At 44.3% G+C, this 24,454-nt stretch overlaps 1 protein-coding gene, 1 long non-coding RNA gene and 1 pseudogene across 3 annotated transcripts; 1 reads left to right on the top strand and 2 right to left on the bottom strand.

Moving 5' to 3' along the window:
• Positions 1 to 1,606: 1,606 nt before the first annotated feature.
• Positions 1,607 to 6,118, bottom strand: LOC120685583. 2 transcript variants are annotated; one of them, XR_005679647.1, is made up of 6 exons: positions 5,875 to 6,118; positions 5,728 to 5,785; positions 4,762 to 5,266; positions 2,523 to 2,675; positions 1,959 to 2,043; positions 1,607 to 1,872 (listed from the first exon to the last, which is right to left on the bottom strand). It is a non-coding gene; the product is annotated as an uncharacterized LOC120685583 (long non-coding RNA). The 2 variants fall into 2 exon arrangements; XR_005679646.1 differs by having other exon boundaries at positions 5,926 to 6,117.
• Positions 6,119 to 10,062: 3,944 nt separating this feature from the next.
• On the bottom strand, positions 10,063 to 15,948 carry LOC120685582. Its single transcript, XM_039967592.1, has 3 exons — positions 15,803 to 15,948; positions 14,246 to 14,376; positions 10,063 to 12,360 (listed from the first exon to the last, which is right to left on the bottom strand). Exons 2-3 carry the CDS (start codon positions 14,296 to 14,298, stop codon positions 10,227 to 10,229), a joined length of 2,187 nt encoding a protein of 728 aa, XP_039823526.1. The 5' UTR covers positions 14,299 to 14,376; positions 15,803 to 15,948; the 3' UTR covers positions 10,063 to 10,226.
• A 3,815-nt stretch (positions 15,949 to 19,763) lies between these two features.
• On the top strand, positions 19,764 to 24,174 carry LOC120685207 (annotated as a pseudogene).
• The last annotated feature ends 280 nt before the right edge of the window (positions 24,175 to 24,454 follow it).

The raw sequence follows: 24,454 nt of genomic DNA, 5'->3' as shown, positions 1-24,454 counted from the left end.
GATACACCGGTATATTCTGTGCGCTTGCGGAATAGTTCATGATTCAAAATACTCTTGCTCCTTAGTAGTTGTGCTAAGATATGTTCAGCATTTCTTGGTGCCATTACTAGGAGAGATATTTTAATTATGTTTCTATAGTTGACATTAAGAAATACCAACACGGGAGCACGGGTTGATAGGCTAGTTAATTATAATTAATGTAATATTCCAGAGAAAGTTTATGTGATCTGAACCATGACATACAGATCTAGTTATAGAAAATATTCACCGGGTGTGGGGGGTGGGGTGGGATCAGGAATCAAACTTTGAATCTGAAACAAACAAAATGCAGACACCATTTGTCCAAGCAACTCCTCGCCACCTCGTTTTCTGTGTGAGACCACATCTGCAAATGCCACTCAATAGGTCTGCAGTAAGTTGATCCATGTAATTTCAGTGAGCAACGTATGCATTTGGTAAAGCAGAATTTAGCAAATAAAAGAAAAAATATCGCATATGCTATTAACATGGAAAAGAAACTAACAAATTTAATATCGATCAAGTAGAAAAATTAGATCATCTACGATCATTCTCTAATAGGTCAGATGGACACTGATTATTTTGATCGCTGCACCGATACAAGACTTCTCTAATAAGGCAGAGAAAGAGTCAAGCACTTGGTGAAGAGTGCACTGCACTCGCATCCGTACTCCAAGCAGTCTTGCCATGCGCCTTGCAGTTAGCCTACAACAACACAACATAGCTTTTTTTCCCAAGTAAGTTGGGGTTAAAGAGCAACCAACTTGCACATTTTCCTTGTAGCAACAAAAACAACTCTTTCTTTGACCCTAGCATAGGAAGACAAGGCAACCAGACAGGTTGGCTACAATAAATTCAGCAAAAATAATTTAGAAAAAAATCACATTGTTTTAAATCACCCTAACTCCCTAAGCCATGTGCTCCCTACCCTGCCCTACACATGCATCTGAACTAACTATTTCTCACATGTACAGTTACGTATGAACATTTTTTTTCTATTCAACAGTGTTATTAAGAGTTTAGCACTTCAAGCGAAAATTTGAGAATTGGATTTTCTTTTGAAATTAGCAACAGGCAAAAATCAAACATGCTATTGCTTCTTCATGAAGCCCATTATGTAAGTAACATTTAAAAAATGCTACTACTAATATAGATGATTGGCCATGGTACACTGAGCAATGCTGCAATATTTCCAACATATAGGATATCAAAATGGAGACAAGAATAATTTTTCTAAATATAATAAGAACTTTATTAGATAGAAGATTTGCAATGAATTGAATGTCAGGCAATCAAATTAAGCAATACTCTGCAGCTTTGTAAGTACATCACATAAGTCGATATACCGACGGACAGTCAGTCGATATAAACTTATACCGACGGACTCTACTTATACCGACAGACAATCCGTTAGAATAACATTTACCGACTGACTGTGCATAACTAGTTATACCGATAGATAGTTTGATGTTAAAAGTATCTTTACCGAAGACCATCCAACACAATAATTTCAATTGTAAAAAAAAGATTATTTAACTGCAATTTAATTAGTACAATGAGAACATTCATCCATAACAAGGTCCCAATATAATTCCAGACAAACATTCGATTCAATGAGTGATTCATACATCATATAGTCATATATTACTCAACATAATCAGACTAACATATTCTTAATAACTGAACATATATAGCACATCATCCATACAAGCCAAGAGCCAAGATAATATATCTATAGTCTGGTTCCCATTAGCTCAAAATGTTGTAAAATAATACATACTTTTGTTTTTTTACTACAATTCAACATGCCTAAGGGAAAACAGCCTTTGGTGCATCATCACTGGCAAACCCATCCTGCAAAATTAAACACAACTTCAAATTGGTGTAGTTGGATTGGAGGATGAAAGATGTAACCCTGCTAAAGGTATGCAGTTCCTGACCATGACCATTCCAATTCCATTGTCACAGACAAGAGGCTGGATATATCCTCACCGTCAGCCATTTTCTAGAGGGATAGAGGGAACTCTACAAAAGGTAGCATAAAAAAGGGTATCAGTTAATAGCAACTAAAAATAGCTGGTGAACATGTTAAGGAATTCTAGTATTGACCACTAGTCTATAAGAGCACAGTTCAGTTGCCTTCGAAAGTCTAACTTTCAAGTCAACTAGCATAGAACACAGGCACCATGGATCACATAAAGAGGCAGCTAGCAGCATTGATAAGCACTAGAGAAATATTTCTCTCAAAATTAATGTAAAGTTCCATTGAATTTTCAATTTTTTTTTGTAAACTCATCGGACCAACCAAGACTTGAAATCTTATACAAGTAAACAAAATATGTAAAGTAGAAATTAAGGTAGAAATTCTCATACTACTATCAATAATGAATACCTTAGCAACTCAATGTTACTGGGACTTAACACCACTAACACTGTCCTTCCTATTCAAACATAGCTCATGAAAGTATAGAAAAAACATTGAAATGAAAAAACTTAGAACTCACAGCAAATTTGCTACTTTTCACCAAGTTAACTTGTTGCCTCGTTACTGTCCTGTTGCTTGCAGCTTTGCTGGAGGCTTGAGCTTGACCTGGTGCTTGGAGAGCGAGCCATGGAGATGGGAATGATGCTAGCTAGTGGCCGGCAGCCACCTGATGCTGCAACCATCAAATGAAAAAAAAAACACAATCAGGAATCAAGAAGCACTTACAAATGAAAAACATAACCAGTTAGAAGACATTAGTATCAGTAAAACACGCTCCCGGCGTGGCCAATGGTGATGGACACGTCGGTGAAAAAATTTACGCCATCCGATCCACAATTTACGGCTCCAATTTACTGATAGGTGATTTAATATCTGCATCTTGCGTGTCCTACTCCTAGTGGCTGGAAGATTCGCCAGCCTTGTGCGTTCAGGTAAAATATCTGACGATTCTCTCGCCTCGGGGCTCGGGTCCCTCCCCATCTCCCTCCTGCTCTCTCTTTGTGCTGCTGGCTGCCCCCACTCCCCACGCACGCTGCCCGTTTCTTTGATTGCGGCGGCGACTGGTCAGGCTACCGCGCATTCCACAAGTACAGAGAATGGAAATAATAATGCTAATTACAACAAACCAAGAAGCACCACAAGAACGACTACTATGCAAGAACGACTACTACATTGATGTCAATTTCCTCTTATAGCCTGCTAATGGGTTGGGTTGAAATGGATTTTATGGGGTGGGTTTTGAAATGGAGTGTGTTTGGATGATTTAAAATGGGTTGTATTAGTTAATGGGGTGGGTCGGGGCGGTTCTATATAAATGCGGGTTGGGGCGGGTTGGGGTGGGTTGAAATGGATACTTTTTACAAAATAGTATAACTATATATAAATGTGGGTCCCACATGAGAGCTGGACTCTGAAATTAAAACCACGTGTTTATATCAGAAAATTTTATCGAAATTGACTGAATTTTGTTGGAGATGACTCAGTACGACTGGCAGCTATTTTGTGCAAAGCAGTGTGGCTAGAACTACCTGTGGGCCCCACATGAAGAGCCGGACTCTGGAATTAAAACCTCGCGTTCACACTATAAAATTTTATCGAAATTGACTGAAATTTGTTGGAGATGACTCAGTACGACTGTCAGCTACTCTGTGCAAAGCAGCGTGGCTAGAACTACACGTGGGCTCCACATCAAGAGCCGGACCCTAGAATTAAAACCTCGCGTTCACACTATAAAATTTTATCGAAATTGGCTGAAATTTGTTGGAGATGACTCAGTACGACTGGCAGCTACTATGTGCAAAGCAGCGTGGCTAGAACTACACGTGGGCTCCACATCAAGAGCCGGACCCTAGAATTAAAATCTCGCGTTCACACTATAAAATTTTATCGAAATTGACTGAAATTTGTTGGAGATGACTCAGTACGACTGGCAGCTACTCTGTGCAAAATAGCGTGGCTAGAACTATACGTGGGCTCCACATCAAGAGCCGGACCCTGGAATTAAAACCTCGCGTTCACACTATAAAATTTTATCGAAATTGACTGAAATTTTTAGAGATGAGTCAATATGACTGACAGATACTCTGTGCAAAATAGTGTGGCTAGACATATATGTGGTCCCCACATTAAGTATAGAACCACTAAATTCCTCTGCATAGTAGAACCCATGGGTTTTTATGGGTTACCCGCTTATAATGGGGCGGGTTGGTTAGAGTTGAGAAATTAACTAATTGGGTTGGGTGGGGTTGGGTATCTAAATATGTTAATTTTGGGTGGGGTTGGGTATGGTGCGGGTTCCAACCCATTAGCAGGGCTATCCTCTTATCTGCCGATAAATATGAAACTATGAAGTACCTCCCATTAAAATTACCTATGACTGTTTAAACTTAGATATTTATATACGTATTTCCTCCAAGTTAATCAGCAATGTTGCATGTCCTATATATTCCACACTACTTATTTATCTCGATCAACAATGAACTCGGTAGTCTTAAATTAGCTAAAACTTCCACACTATGCTTATTGAATATTTGTAATCATATTTGATAAACTACTTTCATAATGCGCTATACAACGCATCAACAACCCGCGCGCATGGGTGCGCGCCAACTACTAGTACATATAGAAACCAACATTTTACTAGCCACATAAAAGGGGAGAAACTTGTGAATCATCACACCAGCAGACAGAACTTCATTTTTCACCATTTAGATATTTAAAGAAGTCATCATTGGCATGGGCATGAGTTCAGTTTTCACCTTATACTAAGTTACAAATGAATCACCATCAGCTTGGACATGTGGTCTGGTCAGATTCAAACATGGAAATCAGATTAAAGACAAACATAATAGGCATGAACATGTGCTCAACACTATAATCAGATTAAAAGCAAACACCAATGAGATGAGAAAATGGCAAGTGAATGAGCTTGCCAATTCCTATCTTTGCATTTATTCCTATGTCAGCTGCAGCCTTTATTCACAATAGATGGGCAGTCAAATCGGAGCAAAAAGAATCCGAGACTGCATGTGGATTAGCAGAGTGCTCCTTGGTTAGAGTGTACTGTGGCCGCAGATCAGAAGATGATGGATATGGTGCCATAGGAGTAACAGGGAAACTGAGAGGATATGGAGTGACTGGCACATCAGTAAGTGATGACACTGAAGGACTAAAGTTTAGAGTGCCCATCGGGTGATCAAACTTGCATGTCGGCCCAAACTTGCAAAAGCCATGCTGTGCATAGTAAGTACAAGGCTGAGAACCCTGCAAAATCAAGAGAAGCTTCAGGTGAACATGTGCAACCAAGAACTGAAATAAAAGGCTACAGGTGATGACCATTAATGATCTCAACGCTGCTATCATGCTTCATTATAGAAAATCCAATGTCATGCAAGACTCTGCATGCCTTATATCACTTGCAACCACAGGGAAATACTAGAGGAACATTAACTCAAAATTGTTTGTGTCAAGGTAAATCCAGATCTTCACTAACTTTACCATACCCAGCCTCTTTGTGATTTCATGATGGAAAAGAATTTTTTGTCGAAGTTCTATCATAACAGAAAACTAATTCATCTCAACAAAAAAGAGTATATCAAAGATGCTAGAATGTACATTACACTGTATAAACCAAGCTCTTGCATGAGTCAAATTATACAGAACCAGAATAATTCAACCATGGAGCATGAACAGCAAAGCAAACAGGGAGAAAATGTACTAGTTACCACGAGTTCTGGAGAAACAAGAACTGAGGGAGTTCAACAAGTGAGGAAAGAAGCAGATCTGCACAAAGGAACATGAATTATAGTTAGCAGTACCTCTACAAGAACATGACTGAATCGAAACCCTAGGACAAATACTTGCCCTTCTACCTTCAACCGAACTAGCACACAGAGCTTGGAAGAGCTTCGGCAGCATCATACCTGCCCCGCCTGCGCTGCCGCCCATCATGCAGGGGAGGGGAGGGGGGCGCCGCCGGCCATCGCTCATGCGCCACGCAGGGTGCCACGCTGCATGGCCTGTGACTCGACCTAGTGGTGCGGCGAGACGGATGGGGCGGTAGCTCTCCTATTGGCTGCGTGCGAGAGGAGGTCAGGCGGCGGCACTGGGTGGGGCGGGGCGTGGCCGCGGTGTTGGGTGGGGCGGGGCGTGGCCGCGGTGTTGGGTGGGGCACGGCGGCGCTGGGTGGGCGGGGTGGGGCGGCGGTGTTTGGTGGGGGAGCGGCGGCACTGGGATGTTGGCTGGGGCGAGGTGGGGCGGGGCGGTGGCGCTGGGTGGGGCGGCGATGCAGGGTGGGGGGCGGCGCGCTTGCGAGAGGAGCTCGGGGCAGCGGCCCTGGATTGGGTGGGGTGGCGGCGCTGGGTGATTAGGGTGTGTGTGAAAGTTTTAGGTCAGATGGGCCGGCTGGGCTGGGTTAGCTTTATTGGATTTGAGTCACCGCGCAACGGTGCCCGCGCAAAATTAAAATTTAGAAAACGATCGGCGCTAAAATGTGTTAGTTTTGCCGACTGACCGCGCGACGTAGTATAAGGGTTTTCCGACTGACTATTCGTGGGTAAATACATATACGTTTACCGATGGTTCCTCTCTAAAACAAGCATCACCGACAGACCATCCATTGGTAAGCTTTACCCACGGACTGCCCAATGGTAATATTGCACTTTTACCGGCTGACTCCCGTCGGTAATTTGGTGTTGTGGTGTAGTGCACCTAGCTTTGTGTGTTAAATGATCACAGAATTTGAAACAACATTTCTTGTCAGGAAAGCCACATAAGCACAAAGAGAATTCACACATAAATGAAGTTATTATACATTGCAATGACAGTATATCCATTTGTAGGACCAAAGGTCCAAAAGGAAGCGGTACACATAGATAAATGGAGTAGAAACTTAGTGTTTTATGTTACCACTATTAGATCTCAATGCGTTCAGAAAAGGACCACTTCAAGATTTTAGGTTAACGACATTAATGGAACCTGGAATACCTCACAAAGAACTGCGCCGGTTTTTAGACCACCCTAGGCCATTTGTTCCCGACCCTGCCTTACCAAGCATCTGAAATAAAGTAACAAAGATGGGATTAACCTTCAATCATATTTTATTTGCAATTCTAAGGCCCCAGTGATGTAAAAATGCCACCCCAAACTGGAAGAAGGCAGGGAAAATAGATCAAGGACCGCAACACAACTAAAACTTAAGTGTAAGTAATTTTCACAGATTAGCATATTTATTTGTTATACCGCCCAGAAGATCAGCTAACAAGTGAAAGCAAAGACAATGAGCTATAGAAAAATTATAGGATAAAGTTAATGGAAAATTTTGCCAATCGTTGTGGGATATTTGTATAATTTTTAATTATTATTATAGGATAAAGTCAGGGGAAAATTTTGCCTGTTTTATTTTTGGCACGAAAGCGAGTTATCTATACTATAAAGATAAAAAAGAATTGACAATGTTTGTTACTTGAATCGGATCGACCGTACCCCTCATGTTGGACCCGTGTGTAAGAACCAAGAGAGGTGGACGAAAGGATAGACCCATAAAAATTGAAAGTTAGAATATTTCTACCAAAAAATTACTTTTTTCCTCACCGCTTCCGCACATACCCGCCGCATACCCATACTTCCACGGTTGACCCAACTGGACCGGCCGCCGCCGCCGTGGCCCGCTCACTGCCACCGCCATGGCCTCCCTCACCCTCCCACCTCGTCCGGCCTCCTCCCTTGCTCCTCCCTCGCTTCCCTACCGTCGCCATCGCCTGGCCTCGCGGCATGGCTCCGCAGTCTCCGGCGTGGCGCCCCACCCCCGATGGCACTCGCTTCGCCACTACCGCCGCCTCAGTTTCACTCCCTTCCCCGCCGCTCGGGATGTAGAGGCAGTGGAGCCACCCGCTGGTCGCGCTCCCGCTCCTGGTCGTGTTGCTCTTGCTGCTCACGTTCCGGTGCTCCATGTGCCATACCCAGGCACCTAGCCGCGGCGCCGACGCGCCGGCCGACGACGCGAGGGGCTCCGTCGTCGACGCCACACTCGAGGAGCTGACAGCAGTGGACCCGGCGACGGCGGCGGTGCTGCAGGATGCCGAGGCGCCGCTCGAGGGGAACCTGACGAGGGCGCCCCTGGAGCACTGTGACGCCCCGGTGCGCGGCGCGCGGCGGCTGCCGGCACTACCGCGCCTACGGCGACCGCCTGCCCATCCTCATGTACATGTGCAGCGCCGCGCACTTCGTGGAGCACGCGGCGTGCAGCGCCCACGCCGCCCCGACGGCCGGAGCGGCGGCGGCGGCGGCGCCGGTGATCGTGACGGACCCGCGGCTAGACTCTTCGATCATGTCCTAGATCGATCTCTGGCTCCGCCTTCTGCTGCATGAGCACTGGCTTAAGTAGAGGAAGGGGGAGAATCGGGATCGAGGTCAGAAAAGGCAGCGCGCAGGAGTAAAATCTCACCCGCGATATAGAGGACGGGGTGTGTCCGGATCGGAGTTGTGCAACAAAACTTGGCGATCCAGATAATGAACGTAACGGCTTGAGAGGAAAACTGAGTTTGGATCGATCGATCGAAAATCCTGACTGCAGTCGAGGATCAAAACTTAGGGAACAAGAGAAGATAGGATTAGAATGGATTGTGAGGAGTAGAGAAACCTGTCGTTCTTCTTCAGAGCATGCCATTTTTCTTTCTTCACGGACTCTGTTATTTTTCTTTACATGAACATGTCATTCTTCTTCACTTGAATCTGCCAATTTTTCTTTTCTTTCTTACAATACTGTTTTATTAGTGCAGATGTTTTTTAACACTTGCAGATTTATTTAGCAAGAAATCAGAAAAGCTTTCACATTTTTCAACACATCCATCATATTGCATAAGTCCAAACATCCACTTTTGATCATCAACACATTGTACATTGATGTATAGATATTATCACTACTATGATGTATAGATGAAAAAAAAAATCATAGTATCATAGTTATAGTATTTTTTTTAATGCAAGAGTTACAACTTGTGATCCTTAAATCTTTTAAGAGTTTGTTTAAACACGTGCGTGACACACGTACACTTTACTAGTTTAATTAAAAGATTCTTCACAATACAGATATACTCCCTCCGAATTAGTTATCGTTTTGGACATTGATACAGTCTTGGAAACACAACTTTGACTACTACTTTTTCCTATAAAATATTTGTAAAATATAAATAAAATATACTTTTATGAAACCACATTTCAAGATAAATCTACTCATATCATTTTCATATATCCAAACTCAATACATCAAGATTATTTTATAGTCAAAGTTTGAAATAGTTGACTTAGGACAACCTCAAAACATCAGCTAATTCGGACCTGGAGGGAGTAGCTATCTATGGAATAAAATTTTAAAATTGTTGAGAAAATAAAACATAATTGTGATAAGATAACTACTTTTCATTTATATTCCTAGAGTCCTCATCACTGATAATAGTATATATTTTCCCTTCTCGTATGTAGTGAACAATGGTCGTGTGACTATGTCTCTAACCTGAGATTTACTTGTGAAATTTAAATAATCTTCTGGGCTTGTAGCATCCTTGAGCTCGTTCATTGCTTGGACATATCTACCGTATATCGTATTGGGAGAACTTCTTGAATAATCAGAAAAGGAAGGTTTTGTTCCATCCTAATTGAAACTAAATTAATAGAATTACAGCTATTCTGTCACTAAAATAAAGTGATAATGGTATTTGCATTATTGCATTTATCACGGGGCAATAATGAAATCAAGTAAATAATTAAGTCCCATAGTGGGTTGTTGATGGCCAAGATTGGATTTTTGTTTATATCAAATGGTGTAGATAATTGAGGTGATGTGGCTGCGCCACGGAAGAGAAAATTAGGAATTAATGACCCTCAGTGGTTTGCATTTATATAAGACATATACTCCCTCTGTTCCAAATTGTAAGTCATTCCAACTTTTTTAGAGAGTCAAACCATTTTATATTTGACCAAAATTATAGAGAGGATTATAAAGATTTATAACACCGAATAGATATACTATAAAAATATATTTAAGAAAGAATCTATTGGTATTTAGTTGGTATCATAAATATTGGTACTTTATTATAAAAACTTAGTCAAATTAAGATACTTTGATTTTATAATTAAGAAAGTTTGAATGACTTATAATTTGGAACGGATGGAGTAGATTCTTGGTTATCAGCTGCGCGCATGAAGGCAGGCCGCAGCAAGGTCGTCAAGCTCGCCCAAGGATGAAGTTCCAGCCGATCCCCCGATTGAGGAGCAGGAACCTGACATGTGTGATGAACTCGCCGCCGGTACTGAGATTCTTGGCGTGGAAGCCGGCCTCACACCTCGTGGCGAGGTGGAAGAGCATCTCCACCCAGACCGACGCGATTATCTCCCACGGTGGAGCGCCGCCTCCTGTCTCCGCCGCGCCTCGGCCTTTCTGTAGCAGAAGCTGCGCGAGCCTCCACGCGCGGGGCAGCACCGGCCGCATGGTCTCGTACGAGTTGCTCGCGAACACCATGTCCACCCCCTCCGGCGCCGCGCCCCGCTCGGCGGGGTCCGAGATCATTGGCACGCCGGCCTCCAGCAACTTCCTCATGGCGTCGGCGTCGCCCGCGTCGAGTACCTTTGCCCCCTCGTGCCGCGCCAGGATCTGCTTCACCTCGTCGCGGGCCTTGCGGTGCGCGACGTGTCCCTCGCTGCTGATCAGCACGCGTCGTTCCATGACGAGGTCCATGAGGTAGCTGGAGACCTCCCGGGCCAGAGCCGCGTGTCGGCCGCCGCCGTCGTCCATGCCCGGCGGCTTGCCACCAAAGAAGAAGCACATGTCGGTGACAAGGTGCCACATGACGACGCTTGTGGAGAAGTCCACCTTGGCGATGCTCTTGTGCAGCGGCGAGCCCTCGCCGTGGCCGCTCAGCAACAGGATCTCCGTCCCCCGGGCGTGGCTGAACTTCGACAGCCGCTTCTGGTCGTCCAGCTCGTTGCAGATGAGCGCCTTGGTCTCGTCGGAGATGCGGCGGAGCTCGGTGTCCCCGGCCAGGCCGACGCGACGCATCGCCCTCTTGAACACGCCGGCTTGCTTCTCCCTGATGCATCCGGCGAGCAGGTTGTACTGCGCCCACTTGTTCGACCACAGCGGCTTGTCGTAGGGTCTCAGGGACCTGACCAGCCAGAAGACCGCCGGCGTGAGCCTGCCGCCGGCGCCAAGCTTGTCCCGCAGGAAGCAGTAGGAGCGGAAGGACAGCGTCACGGTCAGTATGGACAGCACCTCCAGCGCCACGGCGCCGCCCAGCAGGACGTAGGAGACGGCGACGTCGACGGCGCTGTACGACGCGCCGCCATCCTTCTTCCTCGTCGCCGCCGCCGCGAATAGCGCGAGAGCCGACGAGGTGGTGGCGAGCGTGAGGAGCGGTAGGCCGAGGCCGACGACCGGCCAACGCTGGGCGTACCGGAGGCCGACCTTGGTGTAGAGGTGGTCGTACATGAGCGAGAGTTGGATCTCGCCCAGCTTGTACGCCCTGGACGGGAACGCGTCAACCTCCTCCCTGCTGCCGCCTGCACCTGCTGCTTGCGTCGCGGGTCCACGGAGGCGCTGGATCTCTCGGATCATGCCCCATATCTGGGGCAGCAACCATGGCGCGACGGGGATGTCCATCAGCGCGTTCATGCAGTTGGGGAAGCTGTCACCGGCCGCTTGCACGAGGTCGGCGTACTCCTCCTGGAGCCACCATTTCTGACGGCCAACAATGTCTTGGTTGTACCTCTGGATCCGGACCGCCGAGGAGGACGACGACGATGAGCTGCCACTGGCGGCAGCCTCTCTCGTCCTCATGGCTTCGTACAGGTCGCTCATGCGGCTGTCTTTGATGGCGTCGGAGGTTGCCGTCTTGAGCGCCCACGTCCGCTCGGCGTACTTGACGGTGCCGGAGACGAACATGAGTGCGACGGTGGCGACGAGGAGCCCGTCGCTGCTGCTGCGCCAGGACTTGGCCACCACGTACACGGCCATCGCCACCTGGGTGAGGAGGCCCAGGAGGTGGCGCTTCCACAGCTCGTTGTCCTCCATGGAGAAGGCCGTGATGGTATCCTGGCCGCCCAAGTGGAGCAGCAGCACGGGCGCCCACAGCAGCACCAGCTGGTGCTGCGGGTCGTCCATCTTCAGGGTCAGGTGCCCGAGGACGAAGACCGCCACGTAGTCAGCGGACAGGTACGCCAGCCAGAGCAGGATGCGGAGCACAGCGGACTTGTTGCGCCGCCGGATGCTGGCGGCGAACAGGAAGAAGGCCTGCAGGGTGAAGCTGGCAAGGACCAAGCACTGCAGCTCCCATTTTTCCCACAGTTGCTGTGCGGAGGACACGCTGCACGAACGCGACAGGAATCAATGCAGAAGCACCAAATGCATACTCACCAGGTGTGCACATATTCATATGTTTACCAGTTTATTAATTACTGTGTGTATCCTTAGTTGGTGCAGAGGACGAGCTATACTTATTACATCTAAAAAAGTATGCTACTCCCTTATCGGCTTCACCAGCTTCTTAACAGTATGTCTATATGGCCTAACAATATTCGTTAAATTGTTGGTTGTTGGGTCGTCCTGGGGACTTTAATTGAAGTATGAAAGGCATATGTATAATAGTTTCATTCAAGCTCACATTTTTCTAATTTGCAAATACTGGACACACTCTCTCTCGCTAGCTTTTCGCATGCACGTGTACTTTAGGTTTAGGTTTTTTTATATAGAGTTAAATATACTGGCGGCTCCTAAACTTGTACCGCTTAAGTCCAGGAACTTGCAAAATGCATTTCTGACACTCTGAACTTGCCAAGGGGTTCATGGCAGGTCCATACCCCTTCGTGGGCATGCTTTCACTGATGTGGCAGTACCAACATAGCGTCCACTATGTCTAGACGCGAATTTTACCGCTTGTTGGCCAAGCAATTCGGTAATTAGACCCCCCCCCCCTATCTTCATAAAAGAAAAATCAGTACTCTCCGGTTTTTCATTTGTCGATCCCAAATTTCAAGGTTTGAACAATTGTTTGGCCAACAGACGAAAAAATTGTCAACCAGACATGATGGAAGCTATGTTGGCGCTGCCACATCAGCAAAAATAAGGCCATGAAGGGGTATGGATCTGGCATGAACCATTTGACAAGTTTAGAGTGCTAGAAATGCATTTTGCAAGTTCGTGAACCTAAGTGGCACTACGGAACAAGTTTATGGGCCGCTCGTGTATTTAATATTTATAATGATGGAGGTGGGTAATTTAGATGCACAGCAAGTGCACTAGGGACTAGTTCTTTACAGAAATGGATAGCGGATAATTTAAGAAGCAAATTAGATCAACAATGATTGGGGTCTACTAATTGATAGCCAGATGTTTTTTCCTGGGATTTCTATGGTTTTTTATTTTTCTAACATATATTACAATGATTCATGTGGAAGCTTGGAAGAGAGACTCAAATGTGTACTCCCTTCCCGCTGACAAACATTTGACCATTCGTCTTATTAAAAAACTGTGTAAATGTACAAAAATATAAGTTATGCATAAACTAAATTTTATAATAAAATAAGTTATGATAAAATGAATGACAATTCTATTTTTTAATAAGACGAATGATCAAACGTCATGTCCAAAATCAACAGCAACATATATTTAAAAAGGAGGTAGTAGTATGTAAGTTGCTTCTATATCCAATTTAAAGATTACGCCTTACATCCGGGTACTTGCCTAAAAACTCCAGAGGTTTTAGAGTTTATCTTTTAAGAGAAAAATGACCCCTCTTTTCTCATTCGCTTTCTGTTGCATGCATAGGTAAAAGAACAAAAGGATTGTGAAAAAAAATATAGTGAAAATAAAAAATTACTGTTGAAACCTTTTTTTTCTATCAATGGTACGGTGGTAAGAGGTTGCTGTTGCGGGCTTTCTCCGCCGCCAAGTTTAGAGTGGAGTCACATGTGGCACGCGCGGGGTCGGGCGCTGTCCGTCGCACTGGTGGCTGCAGGCAATGGGGGGCTACTGGCTGGGGAGGGTAAGGGGCTCGGGGCTTGGGCAACGATGAGGTTGTTGTGGTCAGCATGCATGGCGGTCGCCAGTGGTAGGGAGGATGATGGAGAGGTACTAGGAACCTTTTCAGCACGGGTGAAAGAAATTATTTGGGAGAAAAAAGAAGCAACCGAAGGACCCCTTAATAAAAATGATACATTATTAGCAAGCTTACTACCATTACTGTACCGGACCTGAGCAGTTCTTTCGCCTTCTGGCCTCCATCGACATGGATGTCGACTGTCATGGCAACTCGCTCAATCACGCGCTTGAGAACCTATACGGGCTCGCGGACTATCATCTTTAGTTCGTTGCCAGCTGGTAGCTGAGAAAGAAAACAGAGGTGAAATGGTTAATGTAAAGCATAAATTTGCTACTAATTAAGCAGGAGCTAGCTATGAACCGATGAGATTTGCAATTATCTGTTAGGAAACTAAGTATTCTGTTTGAAACACACTAATAACCTTTTTCCATAGGAGATAAACTAGCAGAGTGGCCTGTGCCATTTCCCTTCTCTAATCTTAATATTACTAATCCCCAGCAACAATGGTAGCTATGGGATCTATTCTATTTTCTAAATGAAACTAATCACAATTGTCATTATAAAATAGAGTCTAAAACAACCCCCTAAATTTATAAGTAAAGTACCCACCTACGTCCTATGCCATTATAAAAAATAATTTAAATTAACCTCTATATCTTCATCTAATAACCCGCATATTCCATTATAAAAGATAATAAAACGTAATTCCCTAATTTTGTCTATAAATAAATTACAGACATTTTTTATTAATATAATAACCCAAAGTATGCCTATATTATCTATTTCAATTCCGTTGCTGTTAATATAGAAAAAACCATCTAAGGTGTAATGCATGATGTGTATCACCGTTCACCGTACAAACCACACATACGTTTATACATGAAGGTACGAGCACATCGACTTCCATTTTGAACGCAGAACTTATGCTACTGTTTCAACTTAACACAGGCAAACAGATATGAAGGTGTAATACCACCGGAAATCACCAATTCCCCTACGTTTTAAAAGTTTCCCTAGAAGTGAATTAGCAAATGTTGGGAAAGATCATACCCCTACGGTTACCTCAGGCACACATAAGGAAAGAAACACATGCCCTATGCTGTTTTGTATTTCCTAGGGAAACTTTGGTTGCGGCGCCTTGTGGAGAAAGCATATAGTGGTCTTGGTAATTAAAGTCTTATCACAACTAGATAAAGATTGCAAAGTATGTGTGTGACTATTTTGTTAAAATATGAACAAACAAGAAAAAGCAAAATAAACAGTTTTTATTATTAGCCATGGTCATAAATTAATCAACAACTTCTAATACTTATTTTTCCTAAAATTACTAGCCCATGTAGCAGCATGGGTTGATAGATTAGTATAAATAATTCAACTTGGCATATACCATTGTATCATCAAAAGTCTGGACGCGGTTTTGGGCACTGCTAGAAAAGGATCGGAGGAGGTTCGGGAGAGACAGAAACGAGCTTGCTGCACCTTGAAGACGAATGTCATGGAGATCTTCATAAGAAATGGATGAATACTTATGAATAGGCGTTGCCCTTAGTTTTAGCATTTTTTTTTTGTGTCTTGTCACTTTTAGTCCCTTCGCTTTGGTTGAAGCCTCTATGGCATAACAACTCCGTAATATTGGCTGGTTGAGTGCAAAACTCTTATAGATGCTATCACAAAAAATATTTATGAAATTTAACCGACTCCAACTTACGCCTATAGTGCTGCCACCTCCACCCGGTCCAGCCGAGCTTGCCGTCACGAGTCACCGTTCGAGACGTCGACGTGAATGGGAGGCTTGGCACCGCCACTCACCGGACGGATGTCGGCTTCATTCTCCGGACTTCTGAGCGAGATGGAGTGGGCACACGGGTATGCGCAAAGGCTATCCATGGAGGAATTTATATGGCCACCCTACTATTGTACGTTCGTGCTCGCTCCCAAAGCTTGCGCAAAACAGGTGGTCCTCTTGTATCTATGCTTGCAGTGTCCTCGCAACCCTCAGGACATAAAGCTGGTCCTCCTCCACTTTATGCTTTGCTTGGAAAATAGGTGAGGTATTGCCTTGACAAAGTTTAAATTCAAGTCCTCACATTTTACCTGGTCCTCCTCCACTTTATGCTTTGCTTGGAAGATAGGTGAGGTGATGCCTTGACAAAGTTTAAATTCAAGTCCTCACATTTTACATATATATAAGTGTTTTAACAGTTAAGTTTGTTAATATGTGTTAGAGGCATATTTGTGTTTGTGTGACTGTGTGAAAAGCGGATCGGGTGCTCTAGCCTAAGAGGGGGAGGGGGTGAAATAGGCAACTAAAAACCTTAACCTATGGCTCCAACTAGTTTGCACAATATTTAAACTAAAACAAACTATCTAAATGTGCAACTTCGGTTCTTCTAGTGTGAAACTCCCATCCCAAAAAGAGTTTAGCAACCTATAGCCAATCCTATCAAGATACTACTCTATGAAAGTAAAGGCATACAAAAATTGCTAATATGAAATGCGGAAACATAAAGGCGGGATGAGTGGAAGCAAACTCTTGACACAAAGATTTACCCCATGGTTCGGTTAGCCACAAAGACACACCTACATCGACATTGTTGAAGCACTCACAAAGAGTATTGCTTCTCGGCAATCAAGTCTCTTCCGGGGACACCGAGTCACCACAGTCATCTTGATCCCGATTTCCACTAAGGTGCTGAATGCTTTGCTTCAGCGCGCTTGACATCGTCTCTGGTCAATCTTCCGGTGGATGCTCCAATGCCTCTTTTTGGCACCGTCGGTTCGTCCAGAGCCACTTGGCTTTCTCCACTTGGCCTGGCACCTACGCTGCACAATGCACCAACGACCTAGCGTCGGTTCATCCGATGCTCATTGGTTAGACCGACGGCATAGCATTGGTTCATCCGGTGCTACTGATTTCTGCAGAACTCATCTAATTCAACATTTCTTTGAGTTCTTTCTTCGTGGTTTGCTTTGCTTGGGCTTTTTACTTCACCTTTGGGACCTAGATAGATTCACTTGACAAACTCATGAGTCCCATTGATTGCGTTGTCAATCGATCACCAAAATCACACAACAATGGCCTAATAGGGCCATGCTCCTTACAATCTCCCCCTTTTTGGTGATTGATGACAACACAATCAAAGCAAGTATAAATTTTGCAAAGATTGACAAATTGAATCACTTACACTTGCTTGGATGCTTACCATCATCCAATGACGGCTTGACCTCCCCCTAAATCCATCATTCCCCCTTTGTTTCTTCCCTTGTTTGCTACTTCCCTCTTTGTCAAAGCCACTTGCAAACTTCTCCCCCTTTGATCACCTTGCTTTGATCCAAACTTCTCCCCCTTTGGAATCAAATCACCTAAAAAGGCCTTGCAAAACAATATAGCTCAATGGGAAAAGTTAGTAGCCTAGGGACTTAGTTCCATGAATCATGATCCAATTGTATGATATCATTGAAGATACCAATTGAGCAATTTACTAAGGTGGATCATAAAACATGAAATTTGCATGATATGAGCTAAGCTTTCCACAATTGTGTGCACGAAATGATAATGTGAAAATCAAGTGCGCAACTGAACATTTGAACGAGAAAGCTTAGATCATATTATGCACGGAGGTAGCTCTAAAATAACTAAGAATTGACAAGGATACCAATTGAAGAAGTTTTAGAATCTTGCATACCTCCGGGAGTGTAGTTATCTTGCATATACCAATTAAAAGTGACTTGTGCCAAATGATACCAATTATAGTTAGATATCAATTGAGAGTCTTTGAAGTGAAGAACACTTGGTACACCAAGGTGAGCAAATGTATGAGCACATAGCCTATAAACTTAGATATGGAAATTTAAGTTCGATAGAGCATGGCTCAATATGCATGAAAGCACACTACTTTATCTAATCACTCTTATATAGTTGTTAATTCACATTGAGCGTAAACAACATTCTCTGAGAGTGTTAACTCTGGAAAGAGACTACAAAGGATAAACTTGCAAACATGTTAGTCTCCAAAATCACAAACCATAGGATGAACTCCCCTTAAATATGTGCATTTAGAGTTTGAATCACCAATCAAATGTATGCACATTGTTTATGATAGGGAAGTTTACCCTATAGATTGTGTTCATGGTATATAAATGAAGTACATACCTTATGAAATCCATGTACCATGAAGGGTAACTACGTGTAGCTTTCTACACACTTATTAACCCATGTAGGTTGCTCATGGGTTAGAGCAAGACATAAGCAACCCACCATATATAGCACTAGGAAATGCAATGCATGCAAACATCCTAGCAAAAAGCAATAGAGCTACATAATGCTTAAATTGAAATCTAGCTACTATTACCTTATGGGGTACTTGGGCACCAAATGTCCAAGTTGTGAGCTTAGCTTTTTTTGGCTTAAACCTTCACATCATCTTGTAAGCTAAGCCTCCAAATTCCCTGAAGCCATTCTTGGGCTTCACGTCTCCTTTGGAACCCACACAATTTGAGGCCCCTTCATATTAGTGATGATATCCTTGGGCACCCAAATGGAGTGATTCAACTCCTTTCCTTCTTCCCAACCTTGTGAGCAACCACCTTGCCATTGGTTTTCTTCTTGATCACATAGGAGGTGCTATTGCTTTTGTTCCTCCGGTTGGGCTTGGTGTAGATGAGAGAACTCTTGATTGTGAGCTTCTTCTTGTTCTTCTCATCCGAAATCTTCTTCTTTGGTTGAGGGTACTTGTTGAACTTGTGGCCTTCTTGATGGTATTTAGAGCAAGTCATGGTGGACCCCTTCTCAAGCTTCTTCACCAAGTATTCACGGTTATCTTGAGAAGGTTGGACATTGCTCTCTATGCTCTTGCCTTTTAGTTTAGCCATGTTCTTCATGAGCCTTTTCACTTCTTGGTTGAGCTCATCATTTTTCTTGGCAATAAGGTCATCATATGATTCTACAAAAACATCATCATGGCATTTCTAGTAATGATTAATGAAAAGTGCAACAATAAAAAAAAGGCTTACACTGATTGCTGTGACTTACATTTTCTAAATATTGGGCCACCATTTTGTGTTTTGCACCCTCCAAAACTTAGGAATCAGCCTGATCGGGAGTGCACCAGAGGTCAACGGATGAGGCAGCGCTTGCCACGGCGATTTTCTCCTAGCCACCACTGGTGAGTGCATTTTCCATATTGGATTAATTTGTAGTCGGGCGCAATCAAAAAGATTAATGGTTAGATTTTGTTTACTATTTAGCTCTGCAGTATTTCCAAGTTGACCATCAACAAAATATTGAAGGCTAGATTGGTGAAGTATGACAATATAATATGACTTTATTTTGACTTTTCTTGAACATCACATAGATATGCTAAGCATGATCTTGAGAAGTAGATCTATTTCGTGCCCTTAATTATTTTTTTTATCTATTATCTTTTATCATTGTTCTACAGATGGATCGATCTTGTATCAATAGTAGGCTATTTAGTAAGCCCCACCTAGATGGGGTCAGCAATTTCATGAAGTTTGTGTCAGAGAGGTATGATGAGAATGAAGAGATACTATGCCCATGTCGCCGTTGTTTGAATCGGATTCATCAACATAAAGGAATTGTGGAGGATCACCATTACATTCATGGGATGGCTACCAAATATACTAGGTGGATATATCACGGGGAAGCAATGGATGTCCAAAGTAATGAAAATGCAGACCATCTTGATGGACATATTGATTTCAGTGATGATGTCAGTATGAATGAGGTTCAAGAAGATGACGGTGACGATAAAATTCATGATATGGTAGAGGAATTGTACGTGGCTGAAGAAGAAGGTAACAAGAAAAAATCGATGTTTGCAGTTCTATTAGAAGAGATGAAGCAGGAACTTTACCCTGCTGCAGCTCATTCATGATTTTCTTTTGTGGTGAAGTTACTTCATATAAAGTCATTCTATCGAATAAGCAATGTTGCATTCACTGCATTACTAAAGTTGTTATCATCAGCATTCCCAGATTGCTCTATTCCCTCTTCTTACCAGGAAGCAAAGAGACTTATTCATGCATTGGGACTCAGAACTCAGATATGATTCAATCCATATGTGCCCAAACAATTGTGTTTTGTTCCGAAAGAAGTTTGAAAAAATGGATAAATGTCCTATTTGTGATGCATCAAGATGGAAAGATGAAAAAGAAGGAAAGAAGATTCCTAAAAAGGTATTGCGGCATTTTCCATTGATTCCAAGGCTAAAGAGGATGTTCTCTTCTAAACAAATTGCAGAGCAAGCACAATGGCATAAGCTGAAGAGGAAACCAGTGGAGAATGAGCTTAGCCATCTAGCTGATGGTGAGGCATGGAAAGACTTTGATAGAAAGTATGAGTGGTTTGCAAAAGATGCAAGAAACATCAGACTTGGCCTTGCTACGGATGGTTTCAACCCATTTGGAAAAATGAGTGCTTCGTACAGTATGTGGCCGGTGTTTCTTATCCCTTACAATTTTCCTCCATGGGAATGTATGGAGCAATCCAACTTGCTTGGTGATTCAAACACTAAATGCACACATTTAGGGGGAGTTAATCCTATGGCTTATGATTTTGAGACTAATATGTTTACAAGTTTATCTTTTGTAGTCTCACGTGGAGTTAACACTCTAAGAGAATGTTTTTCACGATCAATGTGAACAAACAACTCTATAAGAGTGATTAGATAAATTATACTTTCATGCATTTTGAGTCATGCTCTATTGAACTTAAATGCTCATATCTAAGTTCATAGGCTATGTGCTCATATATTTGCTTAACCTTGGTATACCAAGTGCTCTTTGTTTAAAGACTTTCAATTGGTTGCAAGTCACTTTCATTTGGTACATGCAAGGTAAATAAAGTGTCCCCCGAAGGTATGCAAGGTTCTAAACTCATTCAATTGGTATAATTGTCAATCTCTTATCATTTTTAGAGCTACCTCTGTGCATGATATGGCCTAAGCTTTCTAGTTAAAACTTCTAGTTTTGTACTTGATTTTCAAATTATCATTTTGTGCACATACTTATGGAAAGTTTAGCTCATGTCATGCTAGTTTCGTGATTTTGTGATCCATCATAGTGCAATTTTCAATTGGTATCTTCATTGATATCATACAATTGGATCATGAGTCATGGAACTAACTCCCTAGGCTACTAATCTTCTCTTGAGCTATATTTTTTTGCAAGACCTTTTAGGTGCAAGACCTTTTAGGTGATTTGATTCCAAAGGGGGAGAAATGTGGATCAAAGCAAGGCATGTTCCAAAAAAAGGGGGAGAGATGTTCCCAAGAAGGAAAAGTATATTCAAAAAAGGAAAAATGCCGACTGGATCAAGTCAACATATGAGAGAAGAGTAGCAAATAAGGGGAGGAACAAAGGGGGATCATAGTTTTAGGGGGAGGCCAAGCCATCATTGGATGGTGGTAAACATCCAAGCGAGTGTAAGTGGTTTAATTTGTTAATTTTTTACAAATTTTATGCTTGCTTTGATTGTGTTGTCATCAATCACCAAAAAGGGGGAGATTGTAACGAACATGGCACCTTTTATGCCATTTCGAGTGATTTTGGTGATCGTATGACAACGCAATTAATGGGACTAATGGTTTTGTTAAGTGAACATTTCTAGATCCCAAGGATGAAGTAAAAAGGTCATACAAAGCAAAACACAAAGAAAGAACTCAAAGAAACGCTGAATTGGACGAGTTCTACTGAAATCAGTAGCACCGGAAGAACCGATACCCATAGCATCGGTGCATCCGATGGTTGTCGGAAGATCCGGCGGCCCTGCTTTGGTGCAAGACTGAGCGCCTCTAGAGATCAAGTGAAGAAAGAAGTGAAGCACCGGTTGAACCGATGGTGTCAAGTAAAGCATCGGTGCAATCAACATACTATGTTCCAGAGACGTTGTCAAGCGTGCAGCAGCCAAGCTTTCAGCACCGGATGAACCGATGCCCTATCGGAGCAAGCGTCCGTGCAATGATGTCAGCAAGGTGCAACGGCTATCTGCGGATCAAGTGTCACCGGAAGAACCGACACCTAAGCATCGGTTCAACCGATGGTTCCTGAAGTTGCTGTGGCCATGTCAGAGAAGCCAACGGCTAGTTCAGAGCACAGAGTGACCGGAAGAACCGATGCCTCTGCACTGGAAGTTCCGATGCCTGCGCAGAAATCTGCCAACGGCTACAAACGGCTAGTTCGACTTGGAGACCTATATATATGAGCTCCCCGGCCATTTGAAGTTTGCTGGAGTCCCAAGACATCACACACACCCAAGAACACCTCCAAGCCATCCAAGAGCATAGAGTTCAAATCCTTAGTCCTTAGCACAATCTTTGTGAGTAGTGCTAGGTTAGCTCTTGAGTGAGTGATCAAGCAAGGTTTAGATCATTGTGCTGTGGTTCTAGAGTAAACCAAACTTGTATCTCGGTGCGCCGGCCTCCTTGGAGCATTAGTGGCTCGCCGACAAGTCAACGAACCTCCGGCTTGGTGTGGAGTGGCGTCGATAACATTGTGCGGGGGACGGAGACCCCTCCTTCGTGGGTAATCTCCCTTAGTGAAGATTGGGATCAAGGTGACCGTGATTGTGTTCACGGAAGAGACTTGATTGCCGGGAAGCGATACTCTTCGTGAGTGCTTTAACAACATGGATGTAGGAGTGTCTTTGTGGCAAACCGAACCACGAGATATATCCTCGTGTCGAGAGTTCGCTTTCTCTCATCCCTCTTCTTTAGCTTCCGTATTTCATATTGCAACTTGTGTGCCTTTACTTTCTTAGTATAGTATCTTGCTAGGATTGACTATAGGTTGCAAAACTCTTTTGGGATGAGGGTTTCACACTGAGATGAACCATATTTGCACATCTAGATAGCTTGTTTTAGTTTAAATTTTGTGTAAACTAGTTGGAGCCATAGGTTAAGATTTTTAGAGTGCCTAATTCACCCCCTCCCCCTCTTAGGCTAAAGCACCCAATCGCTTTCAGCTGCGTGTTCGACGCCGGCGGCAAGGGCACGTGCCAGACCGGCGACTGCAGCGGGCGCATGGAGTGTGCCGGCACCGGCGCGACGCCGCCGGCGACGCTGTTCGAGGTCACGCTGGGAAAAGGCGGCGCTGCGGACCTTGACTACTACGACGTGAGCCTCGTCGACGGGTACAATCTGCCCGTCGTCGCCGTCCCGCGGGCTGCACGGCCGACCTCATCCGCTGTACGTGTGCCGCGCTGCGCCACACCACCATGCTTACGTGGCATCCATCTCGTGCACTACGGAGCCTTTGTTTCTCTTACGCGTGATACTCTCTGTGCGTGCGTGTGTGTGGCAGCGTGCCCCAAGGAGCTGCAGGTGGACCGCGGCGGCGGCGCGGTGGAGTGCCGGAGCGCGTGCGAGGCGTTCGGGCAGGACCAGTACTGCTGCAGCGGCGCGTACGCGACGCCGGCGACGTGCCGCCCGACGCCCTACTCGTCCATCTTCAAGGCGGCGTGCCCGCGCGCGTACAGCTACGCCTACGACGACGGCTAGCTCCAGCACCTTCACCCGCAGCAGCGCCGCCGACTACACCATCGCCTTCTGCCTGCCTTCCTCCGGGTAATTAACCTCGCCGGCTACCAGTCACGTTGATCACAATTCAGAACCCTGAAACACACTCTGATCTGCACGATTTTGATGAACAAAGAAATAATATTTGACGTCTGCCAAAAAGTTAAGAGTTGAGATTAAAACGAGCTCTTGATCTTGACGCAGGTCGCAGATGTCTGGCGGCGTTCCGCTGGGGCCGCCGCCAACGGCCGATGGGCAGAGCACTAGTGGCGGCGACAGTGCTGGTGACAGCACGCCTCCTCCTGCTGTCAGCAACGGCGGCGGGAGCACCAGCCAGCCGCCTCCGACGGCCAGCGACGGCGGCGGAGATGGAACTACCTATCAGCAGCCGTGGATGACGCTGTCATCAGCGAGCACGCTATATGATCACAGTGGCTTCTGCTGCCTGTACTGCTCTTGTTCCTTTATTATTGATGAATCAGTCTCACGAGTCACGACAGACGTATTCAGGCTCACGCACAGCTCTTGTACTATTAGTCACTGACAGTAGTTTATATATGTAGCAGTGGATCAGTGGTCAAATTCGACAAACAATTAGTAGATGCTAGTATTCGATAAGATCCGAATCATGTAAAGCTTGGATTCATTTGTAGATTATTATGGGAATAAGGGTACGAATTGTTCGTCTCTTTTTGCTTTGTTGGTGTGGACTTCTAGATTTTCAGAGTCCTACTGTGACCTTCACAGAATGACTAAATGTTCAGGGTTCAGCCCAGGGTAGTGTCAAATAATCCTCGCATGAACTCTGAACCATTTCATGCGAG

Source organism: Panicum virgatum, chromosome 8N (genome assembly GCF_016808335.1).
Source record: "Panicum virgatum strain AP13 chromosome 8N, P.virgatum_v5, whole genome shotgun sequence".
Classification (NCBI taxonomy): Eukaryota; Viridiplantae; Streptophyta; class Magnoliopsida; order Poales; family Poaceae; genus Panicum; species Panicum virgatum.
The sequence above is the reverse complement of the archived record's forward strand: the minus strand, read 5'-3'. Positions and strand labels throughout refer to the sequence as shown.